The 12,448-nt window shown below is 42.4% G+C and overlaps 1 protein-coding gene across 5 annotated transcripts in view; it reads left to right on the top strand.

Moving 5' to 3' along the window:
- Positions 1-12,448, top strand: part of LOC136857289 (modular serine protease) — a 177,436-nt gene that overhangs the window by 89,427 nt on the left and 75,561 nt on the right. For all 5 annotated transcript variants that reach the window (XM_067135826.2, XM_067135823.2, XM_067135824.2 and 2 more), the window contains one exon: positions 11,572-11,693. In XM_067135826.2, coding sequence (XP_066991927.2) covers positions 11,572-11,693 — 122 coding nt within the window. The remainder of the gene's footprint in view (positions 1-11,571; positions 11,694-12,448) is intronic.

The following is a 12,448-nucleotide window of genomic DNA, read 5'->3' as shown; positions in this document are numbered from 1 at the left end:
GATTTTTACGAGAAATGACTGAAACATTCTACTAGATCTTTTTATTGTCAGTCAGACACAGTTTAAAATGGGCATAGAAAAACGTTTCTCTCCGTGACCAAATTCATCCCCTAGGTTCTCACCCGACAGCGCGCTTCCACTCGATTGAAAATGAGTAACCATGGATTATTATTTTTAACGTCGAATTGCAGACAGAAGAATTTTACATCGAATGAACATCTTACTTCGACATCACAAAATACAGGCAGTACACTCACACGGATGACGATCTACATTGGACGTGATATCACTTCAGAACCCTATTCAATAACTTTTTACAACATTATACGGCCCTCGCAAGACTTCAAAAATTTATCCAAGTGGAAAATAAAACAAATGACTCTTTCAGTCGTACTCTCACATTTACCAAAACTTAGTAGGGCGACCACTGCGTCGTATATCCCCATTCAAATACACTTTTAGAAATCACGATACGAGATATAAGAGGTAGTAAGATGGGAAGTCACCTACCTCATGTCGTCACGCCAGTATTCATCTTAGGGCTCACCTGTGACCCTCGCATTTTATTTAGCCATCTTTACATTCATGGCTGTACATCTCATTATGTTTCTTCAGGTTTCCTGGAATAAAGCATAAAAAAAAAAGAAATACCCTTCACTTGTTTGCGGAGCGCACACGATGGATTGTAATTATTCCCGCACACGAATTACTTAATCACATTAGAATATTTCAGTACTTTGACCGTCCTATCTGGTACAGTTATTTCACTCAAGAAAACTATCTCCTCATGGAGTCAAGACTTAGCCGCAATGGCTAAAATCTGCAGCCGAACTCAGTCTACTTTCGTTGATTTGATTTCGCAGAGCAGCTCAACAATTTCGTCCGCTTTGTATCACAAATGCCGGAGAAGGAAGCTTCGTCATGGCGTCCCTTCATATTTATAGCAGTTACCCCCTCTCTTCGGATCTCTCCCTTTGCCGCCAAGAAAAATTTTATAAATTTTCTGACTTACCTAAACTGTAATTTCAAGAGTTTTGAAAGTGACTACATGCTTGTTACATTTCTGGCGGTAGTGTTCATGGACATTTAAAAATTTTACGGGTTCGATTTGTGAGATGATTGACCTCCTTTGATAGGCACTATATTTTTTTGACTTGGCGTGGTCACGCCGTGTACACGCGCTTTGAAATAGTTCATAAAAATTACTTGAGATTCTTCCGCCGTCGACACGTGTGGTTGACGTCACGTACCCCAGAGCGTGGGACCGAAGGTAATCACCCTCTCGTCACGTGTCAAATCCATGCTATCAAGAATCCAACTTTTAATTTAATTGTTATATAATGCATAATGTTCTTAGGGCACAAAGGTCATGGGTTCAGTACATAGTACTTTTAGTTGTCCTCAGTAATAAAGGACAGGGAAATAACTTCATCTTTTATTTCGGGAGTTGCGGGACGAGTCATACCTACAAATTACCTCCCTACATTCCGCTCGGCAGGACAGGTAATACTTCAACATCCAACGGCCTGGTGACCAACCTACGAGAACGTCTCTCAGGACAGGTAGGTCACGACAGGCACGTATAAAAATTTGGTGTCAGGTAGTGCAGGGTCCCGAGTTCGATCCTCGAACAGTGTCAACTCACCGAAATAACATGAGAGAACCGCGACTTCGTAGAAGATTGTCCGTAAGAGAACCGCGACTTCGCAGAAGATTTCCGTGTGAGAAAATCGCGACTTCGCAGAAGACTGTCCGAACCGCGCTACCGCGTAGTTTCATTCGTGTGCCGCGCATCGCAGAAGAGGAGCATCACTACCGCAGCCTACTAAGGCAGCCCAGCAGAGGGGTAGCAGTCCAGTAGCAGACAACGCCATCCGGTGGAGACGCGGCACTACAGCCGACTACTCATCCAGCCTAGCAGTGAAGCAGCACTGAAGAATTAAGGTAAGCTGAATATTTATTGCAAATGGCACGACAGAATAGTTCAGTACCAGCAGACCAAGGCACTGAGATGCTTGACGAGGTGGAATCAGTAAGTATGAGTGGGCCTTTTGTTACAGTAGTAGAAGGACATCGTCTCATTGGACGAGAGTTTGATGGCAGTCAACCAGATAGATTGCATGAGTTCATAGCTAACGTAGATGCTGCTGTTCATATGATTAAGGATGAGGATCAAGAGTTGTTTTCAAGTACATTGTAACTAAGGTTACGGGCAGAGCCTGAGATAAATTATTGTACAGACGTGATATACATATTTGGGAGAAAGCCAAGCGGGCATTAACAGAATATTATGGCCAGCAAGGCACATTAGATTTGTACATTTGTCAAATGTTCCAAACAGCGCAGGACCCGCGAGAATCAGTCGCACTTTGGGCACACAAAATAGAAACATTGTCAGCTTCTTTTAGAGAGGCAATACTTGAGGATGAATTAGAGGAAGATCGTGACGCGCAGTTGAAAATAATGAGAAAAATATGTGTTGCTAGTTTCACACAAGGGTTAGCCAACCCTAGAATACAAGCTAGGGTACAGTCAGAAAAGGGCATCACTTTTGAGAGGGCTGTTGCACTTGCACAGCAGGGAGAAACCGTAATATTGTCAAAGAAGGCACGAGAGGGCCTACAACACAAACATAGTTCAGGGTTTAGCAAGCGCAATCCAGAACAGGAGCGCAGTGCAGCCCAAAGTGGCATACTAAGCCAACACATGCTAGTGTTAGGGTGGTCTGCTATAATTGTAACAAGGAAGGCCACCTAGCGAAGAATTGTAAGAACACAGGAACGCAGGGGGCTCACACCACACAGACCGCTAGTTCCAATACAGCTACAGGGGGCACATTCAGTAAATTAAAATGTTGCTATTGTGGGAAGACAGGGCACATTGAACGTGAATGTAGAAAGAAACAAAGAGATAAGGAAACAGAGGTACGAGAAACAGTGCGCATAGTACGTACACAACCAAACCAAGTGACAAAAGAAAACAGAATTTGTTATTGTTGCGGCCGAAAAGGGTACATACAGGTGAATTGTCAACAAGGTGCACACACTCAAGGTGCGCGCACTCAAGGTGCACACACTCCGGTGATGCGAATGGATAGCCGTAGGTGCTATTCGTATGGCCAACAGGGCCACGTTCAGAGAAATTGTCGAAAAGCCCAAGGCAAGTCCACGGGCAACAGGGCCATGAAAGGCCAAACTCAGAGCGATCGCATAGGGGGCAAGGCCATAAGATACCGAGCCCAATGCGAACATTGTGATAGGTGGTCACATCGAACCCAAGACTGTTGGTTCAGAAAGAAGGGCGGCAGTACGCAAGCCACGAAAGCCTCCGTGGCTCAGGCGGCAAACTAGAACGGGCCCATAGCAAGGGGACAGTTACGGAGGCCCGCAGACCAGAAGGTCCCAAGAATTCTGACATAGAAGGCACGGTGCTGATCCAGGTTGCGAACCAAGGAAGACCGTTGAGATTTTTGATAGATACTGGGTCCGATGTCAGCATAGTTAAGAGGTAATCGGTACCCAAGGAATGCCTGATTGACGGGAGCAAATCAATTGAATTAGCGGGTGTAAGTAAGGGAATAATTTACACCCAGGGTACTGTACATTTTGCCATTGGAAACACAAATCACACATTTCATGTGGTAGGGAGTGATTTCCAATTAACACAGGATGGTATAATTGGATGAGACATCCTGACAGATAGTGTGATTGACTATAAGGAGGGTCATGTCACCATAAGGGTACAACAATACCCTATGGGGGCACGAGAGACAGAGGTGATCCATCTCGAACCAAGGACCCAGAAGGTCGTTGTTATAGAAGTAGATCGAAATCTACCTTTAGGAATTATTGAGAAGGAAGAGGTGATACCAGGGGTGTACCTCGCAGGGTGCCTGACTAAATCAGCGCACCACGAAGCAGCGGTTAGCATGATGAATACCACTGAAAAAGCGGTGACTTTACACAGTCCACGAGTGCACATACAGGAGGTAGATAAGACCTGTCTAGCACAAGTGCGAAAGGTAGAGCAAAACAGTAGAGTGGCAAACGGAGAACTGGCCACCCAGAAGCCCCGATCACAGCGGGTGATAGACTGTTTGCGAGTTGATCACCTCACGCAGGTAAATAAGGAAGGGATATACGCCATCTGTGCTGAGTACAATGATATCTTCCATCTTGAGGGAGACAAACTAACTCACACTGATGTACTACAGCATGAGATCCCTACACCCCAAGATCATCCTCCAATTAATGTACGACCATATAGACTTCCCGAAGCACAGAAAGGGGAAATACAAGCTCAGATAGATAAGATGCTGAGTGATGAAATTATCACACCTCGCACATCAAGCTGGAACACCCCATTACTTTTAATTCCCAAGAAATTAGACGCCTCAGGGAAACAAAAATGGAGGGTCGTGATCAACTTTAGGAAATTGAACGAGATAACGATAGGAACCAGTTATCCCCTGCCATTAATTTCAGAACTGTTAGACGCCCTTGGCAAGGCGAGATACTTTTCAACTTTAGACCTCGCGAGTGGCTATCACCAGGTGTTGTTGAAGCCTGAAGACAGGCCAAAGACAGCATTCTCTGTGCTAGGACGCAAGTACAAATTCAGGAAAATGCCCATGGGTTTGAAAGACGCGCCAGCCACGTTTACGAGGCTGATGAACAATGTGCTCACAGGGTTAACAGGTATAAAATGTCTGTGTTACCTGGATGACGTCATTGTGTACGGGAGTTCAATCCAGGAGCACAACGCGAAGCTAAGGGACGTATTTCAAAGGCTGAGAGAGAACACGCTGAAACTCCAGCCAGATAAGTGTGAATTCCTAAGAACCGAAGTAGCGTTCCTAGGGCATGTAATCACCGACGAAGGTGTCTTACCAGACCCATGTAAAGTACAGGCCATTAAGGACTTTCCGAGGCCGACCACTAGCCGCCAGATCAAGCAGTTCTGCGGACTGAGTGGGTATTATAGGAAGTTCATACCTAACTACAGCAAAATCGCGAAACCGCTGTATCAGTTAGTGAAGAAGGACGTTCCCTTTGTATGGGGAGACGATCAGGAACAAGCGTTCCAGACACTAAAGCAAAAGCTAATTGAGGAACCTATATTGCAGTATCCGGATTTTGAAAAACCATTCGTTGTTACCACTGATGCGAGCAACGAAGCGGTTGGGGCAGTATTGTCACAAGGACCTATTGGGAAAGACCTTCCAATAGCCTATGCAAGTAGAACACTTAACAAAGCAGAAATGAATTACAGCGTAACTGAGAAAGAATTGTTGGCAATAGTGTGGGCAGTAAAGTATTTCAGACCATATTTGTTTGGTAGAAAATTCACTGTTGTGACAGACCATAAGCCGTTGAAATGGGTCTTCAATGTGCAAGATCCGTCTTCACGCCTGCTAAAGTTCAGGCTGAAGCTGGCGGAATACGACTTCGATGTCGTATATAAGCAGGGCAAACAGAACTGCAATGCAGATGCCCTGAGTAGGAATCCCACTGAACCCAAGTGCCAAGCGCGAGTGGTTAACTCGGCTCAGCACAGGTCTCACTCAGAGACAACAGTAGAAACTCAGGCCTCAGACGAGAATAGAGAGGAGGTACTGTCTTCAAAACCCGAGGACGCTAACGCAGAGGAGATTTCACCCGAAGGTAGCTCATCTGAGGAAGAGAACGAATTAGGCGAAGCTGAAAAGCTAGCCATTTTGAAAGAATGTCATGATTCTTTGGTGGGAGGCCACCAAGGAATAGCGCGCACGTACGCCAGGGTATGTGAACGAATTCAGTGGAAGGGCATGAAAGGGGACATTGAGCGCTATGTATGCACATGTCCCTCCTGCCAAAAGAATAAAGGGACCAGACCAGACGTCAGGGCTCCCATGAGAATCACAGATACCCCAAACACAGTCTTTGAGAAGATATCCCTAGACGTAGTTGGACCTCTTCCGTTGACAGAGGCAGGAAACAGGTACATACTGACATGCCAAGATCAGCTGTCAAAGTACCTAGTAGCGAGTGCCATGCCTAATCAGGAGGCAGAAACCGTGGCACGGACGCTAATCAATAACGTAATAAGTATCTACGGGATACCAGAGCAGATTCTCACTGACCAGGGTAGTAATTTCATGAGTGATGTGTTTAAGACGCTGTGTAAAACGCTGCGCATTCAGAAAACACACACTACGGCCTTCAGGCCACAATCGAACGGTAGCATAGAAAGATCCCATAAGGTGCTCACGGAGTACCTAAGGCATTATGTCTGCTCAGGGGAGCAGAATGACTGGGACAAGTATTTGCCTACAGCTAGTTTTGTGTATAACACCACGAAGAGCACAAGTACAGGGTTCACACCCTACGAATTAATTTTTGGAAGGAAGGCAAATATCCCAGGTGTGCTGCAAAAGCCACCTGAGATGAATTACAATAAACACCAGAACGTGGTGGAGGAACTGACGGCACAGCTTAGGCGAAATCACGAGGCCGCCAGAAAAACTTTAATAGAGCGAAAAGAATTAGAGAAAGAACACTACGACAAAAAGCAAAATGAGGTCACCTTTCAGGTAGGTGATAAGGTTCTCTTACGCAATGACGCATTGCGAAGAGGAAAATCCAGAAAGCTAAGCCCACCATTCGAAGGTCCGTACGAGATAGTAGATGTTTCAGGGGTGAACTGCACCCTACAGATGAACAAGAAAGGAAAAAGGGTTAAGGTACATAAGAACCGTTTGAAATTGTACTTGTAGATGAGTGAAATGAGAACTGGGAAGCGAATGTATCCATAGATAGAAGGGTAACACATATCCTGTCTTTACCTTGCAGGTAGACAGCAGATATGGCGCGAATGCTAGGATTGTTGTCCATCGTAGTAGCAGTGATAGTCGTGACGTCACATCGCTACAGAATAGCCGGAGAAGTACTGGATGTCAAGGTGACACCATATGAGAGTATTCCAGGGGCATACTTCGACAATCAGGGTGAGATACAGTTATACCATATGGAATGGACACTAGTTACCTATGTAAACCTGAATAAATTAAGTGATGTATTTTCAAATGTCAAGAGACACATACACTGGACTCAGTTAATATGTACACAGTTAGAAAGAAGTACTAATCTAACATGTCAACAGGATGTTAGAATGCTAAGTGCACAATTAAATAGAATTAAGGAATCGAAGGAATTAATTACAAGGATTACTAAACCAATAGGGGAAACGGATAACACTAGACGAAAATGAGGCCTAATTAACGCAGTAGGTTCCATCGCAAAGGCGTTATTTGGAACATTAAGTCAAGAGGATGCCGATAAATATGAGTCAAAAATTAGTGAGTTAGAGCAGGAACAGCTTTCAATTATGAAAATTGCAAAAGACCAGATGATAGTAGTAAAATCAACATTGCAATCTATAAACAGCACCATTTACGATGACACAGCCAATGAGCAGAGATTAACTCAAAACATTGCAGAAATTAGATCTTATCTTGCCAATAGCACGCTTCAGATTACAGAAGCAATTAAGCAAGTAGAATTAGAAAACTCAGTGAATAGGCATTTAATTGAGATTGAAGGCCTTCTCATACAACTGTATGAGCATTACAGTGTTGTATTATCAGGTATAATGAATGCTCAGGTAGGAGTCATTCAGGTGCAAATAATTTCACCAGATGATATTCTTAAAGGTTATAAGAAAGCTCAGGGAGATTTCCCTAAAGGATTGTTCTTGCCATTTGATTTAAAATCAGCTTACGGCTACTTGATTTACAAGGTAGCCACAGTGGAAGTGTTCGCTAACAAAAATTATCTAGTGTACGTCATCAAGACACCCCTTACAAATAGGGTAACTTATACATTGTATCACATGATTCCATTCCCCACATATATGAAGAGTAATCCACACCATTTTGTTTATATTCAAGAGACCAAGGACTATATCCTTATGGACAAGGAGAAACAAAATTATATTCAGTTAGATAAAGATCAGGTAAATCAATGTAAGGTAGTAACACCCAGTTGGAAACTATGTCATGTTAAATTCCCTATTAATACAGTGTACACTCAAAAGAGTTGCGCGATCCAGTTAATTATTGGAGTTAGTCAAATCCCAGATAATTGCGATAAAAGAGTGCTTCCCGTTCAACAGCTCATGTGGATACCTATCAGAGCTAACAGATATATATATGTATCCCCAGAAGAAGTTAAAGTAACATGTATGTGTAAGGATACCACCAGTGATATCAGGTTAACAGGCACTGGTATTCTTGTTTTAAGTGCAGGTTGCACAGTATATGGGCCACATAGTAAAATACAAGGTGTAGGTGAAGTGAACGCTACACAAAGTAAAGACTTTGTACCAGAAGTCACACTTGATTATGACTGTTGTGAACAGATAGGTAGTGAAATGGTGTTAGAACAGATACCCGAAATGAATAAGTTGTCATTAAATAATTTGCTAAATCACATTAACGATTTACAATGGGCTACCCATAAGACACAAGAAGTGGAAGATATGGTGAGACAAAAAGAAGAAGAACTGCAAAGACAGATGGTCTATCAGCATCTTAATGTGTACAAATATATTATGTGGATAGTTGTTGGTATCATAAGTTTAATTTTAATTTGTTATTGTTGTAATTGTTGCTGTCCGAAACTAGGGTTTCCAGCAAAGAGATGGTTCGATGATGCATGGGCTGTATAAAACAAACGGTAATCACGAAGGGAGATAAGGTTAAGACTTCAGATGAGGATTTAACTATATTCCAACGTCCCAGGCGGAACCGGGGACGCCCGGAGATGTCTGAGGAGATCATGGAATTACACTCCAGGCCTGCTGGGGGACGCCCTAGTACGCCTGTGAGATCTGTAGAAGAAGTAGAAATGGGTGCAAGTGATAATCAGAGTAGAGAACAACCTTCCCCTTCACCACAGGGTCGCCGATCCTTACGTACCGGCAACATCAGAGTATAAATAGTGTAGGACAGAAATGGACACAACGTATGGTTGCATCCATTTCTTCCCTAAGGGGGGAGATGTCGTGTACCGACCTCCCAGGGACTCGAACCGGCGGACTGCCAGGTGGAAGGCAGCCGGGGTACACAGCCGAGTCTCGAGCTCAAGATGTCAGAGGAGATTAATTAGTGTTAGAATGATAATCAATGACAGGAGACACCTTGTAGTAATTGAGTAATTGTATAATATGTATAATAATAGTAGTTAGATTTAATAATTGGAAAGCCGAAGGAAGCCTTCAGCTAAGTATTGGAGAGCAGTTTGCGAAACGCGCTCGCTTACAAAAGTTGTTGACTAAGAGCAGAGACTTGTTGATCACAACAAGATATTTACTGTGTATCGACAAACAGAGCTAGTATGCCAGCGAGCCAGGCAGCCTGCTCGATAACCGACAAAGGAACAAAGCAAGCTACAAGGCCAGTCGAGGCCAGTACAGATGCACTTTAGAAAAACAAGGAAAGATGAGGACAAAGTAAGACAGAAGACAGTAGTGCCTAGGTAGCAGCACTTACTGTAACAACTATTGAGAATAGCTACTTGATGGCGCTAGTGACAAGGTGATAGGTTTAGTAATGCCCATGAGACCCAACCCCTTGGTAGGAAGTAGGGATAGAACTTTGAGTTCAGGAGCGGAGATATAATCCCTGGCCAAGATGGCGCGGGGCCTTCTTCCAGCTAGTAGTTCGTACTTGTCAGAACGAGATTCTTTTCGAGCATAGCCCAAGTGCCGCAGGGCAAGATTCAGAGATACGCGTAGTAGAAAAGTAGGCGCGTGGAACAAGCTCGCTCTCTCTTTAGATCATTACATTCAGACTTGTAAATATACTGTACATAGTACTTTTAGTTGTCCTCAGTAATAAAGGACAGGGAAATAACTTCATCTTTTATTTCGGGAGTTGCGGGACGAGTCATACCTACAAATTACCTCCCTACATTCCGCTCGGCAGGACAGGTAATACTTCAACATCCAACGGCCTGGTGACCAACCTACGAGAACGTCTCTCAGGACAGGTAGGTCACGACATCTCAGATTAAAGCCGGAATTTTATAGAGTTTCTTTCTGTTAGTAGGCTTCATGTTAAGAGGAAAATTGTCCAGCTTTTAAATGTTAATTCATTGCATCATGTGTGTAAGGAATGTGCTGATATTTTTATTGACAAGTGTCTTAATGTGATCATACAATGTTTTTTAAATGAGAAAAAAGAAAAAATTCAACCGTAACATTTCAGGCAGGGATGCTAAAGCTAAAAAAGTAATGCATAAATGAAAGATCAAGCCATTTCACAGCAACCCATTTCATATCTTGTTTATGTGTCTAATTTCAGTCTTTGAATAATAACCTTTTAAATAATTCTTCATTCATTTATCCAGAATTGCTTTAGCAACTTTGAAGTTAATATCTCAATACCACTTTCTTTCTAGACGTAATTTATTTATCCATTTCCGTATATACATTTCCATTGATATTTGAATTTAGCGCGATTTGTTCAGGTCAAGTCACTAGGAGCGCCACCGTCGAATTGTCTCCCATTTTAGCAAGGCGAAATCCGTAAGTGTCGCGTATTGTCTCTACTGTATTTGTTTGATTTAATATCCAGCAGATTGTAGAAGTCTGGGGTGGAAACATCACTTGGTGATCTATTGTACACATCTTTATGAATGCCATTGAAATTATAATTATTGCTCCAGTACCATATAACAAAATATAGCCTTAGAAAATCAGATCACAACCTGTCTCACGGTGCTTGGATATTTATGAACAGCAGAGTATATATATTTAAATATTATACTATTTTTCCCCCCTACACACCCTGGTCTCTGCCAGGTTTGTCACGTGTTTTCGTGTGGTTCAGCCACAGTTTAGTCCGCATATCATCGCGATGATGCAACACTGACCACATGCTACAACCCTATATTTCCTTACGTACCCAAAGACATCCAACCAGCATAGCACCTGCACAGTCTAGATACCTCGCAGCAGCCTCTGGGTTATACATCTCCTGTCAGACTGTGTATCATGAGGTTGCTCTGGATGCTCGGCAACCTGCCATAGAAATGATTATATTTATATAAGATTCAGACTTCTTTTTTAACATCTGATCTCATCGTCTGTCTCTTTAGCTGAATGTTCAGAGGACCCCAAGTTCCATTCCTGGGTCAGGGATTTTAACCATGTCTGGTTTATTCCTCTGATTCAGGGACTGGATGTTTCTGTTTGTTTCAATACACAACTCTTCATACAATCAAAACTCATCACACTATCAACCACCACACAAATACACAGTAGTGATTCCATCCCTCCATGTACGGTTGGTGTTAGGAAGGGTATCCGACCTTAAAACAGGGCCGAATTTCCACGTATGAGACAGTTCACAAACATGAGCCCACTGTTCAGAGTGTGGAGAAAGGAGAATCACCCATTTGCTTTTGTAGTTTGTGTCTCGACAATTCACATTTCCCTTTTCACAGCTGTGATGAGAAAACTGAGACTGATATTTGTATAAGAATGTTAACCTGTAAACACTTAATTTACTTTCTTCCCCTTTGTTCGCAGCTGCTCATTGCTTCTGGGATGGTAATTCAAGGAGGCTATACCCTGAAGGAAATTTCAAGATTGCATTTGGAAAAATTCATGCGAAATGGAATGAAGAGGATGAACATAAAAAAATATTGGATGTAGGTAGCATCTTCTTAAAGGTCATGTTAACTCAGTCTGTCTACCTGCTTCGACAGTAAACTGTTATTTGGAAATTCCCTTCGCTTCCTTGTTATCTGTGTGTGTACTTTTTACAAAGAATGTAACTCGCTTGATTTTCTGTGGGGTCTATCTAAATAATAGTAATACACTCATGTCCATAAGTTAAGCGATCTTCAAGATCCACGACAAATCTGTAGCGGCAATTGGGGGCTTAATAAATTATAATTTTAAAAAGAACATTTGGAACATTAAATAAAATTTTAAATCATTAAAACCATATCATAAAATCAAAACTAAACAAGGTAAAATACACAGAAACTAACGGCAGGATGTGGACAGTGGAAGGAACCTGACGAGGTTGTGGATCGAAGGACTTTTATGGCTGAAACTTCAACAAAGAATAATTTAGTTAATACCTTTTTATTATAAAAAGACATCAAATAAAAGGAAATAAGGAACACTACCAGTGGCATAAACACAAAATAGAAATACAAACACAGATGAAATGAGGTTGCAGTCTTACAGATACTAGTCTTCATGGCAAATACTTGTGATGTGAAGTGACCACCTTCACCAAAAAAAAAAAATACGGATTAAAGGAAAATAATTCCAAATGAAGCAGATTTACTGAGGTCAAACTTTGTGAGAAATTTAATTTAAATTACAAAACTCGTAGAAAAAGCTTGCCTCGTGCCAACGTGAAGATGGATGTAAGACATCTTTACACCATCAT

Source organism: Anabrus simplex, chromosome 1 (genome assembly GCF_040414725.1).
Source record: "Anabrus simplex isolate iqAnaSimp1 chromosome 1, ASM4041472v1, whole genome shotgun sequence".
In the NCBI taxonomy this organism is placed as follows: Eukaryota; Metazoa; Arthropoda; class Insecta; order Orthoptera; family Tettigoniidae; genus Anabrus; species Anabrus simplex.
The sequence above is the reverse complement of the archived record's forward strand: the minus strand, read 5'-3'. Positions and strand labels throughout refer to the sequence as shown.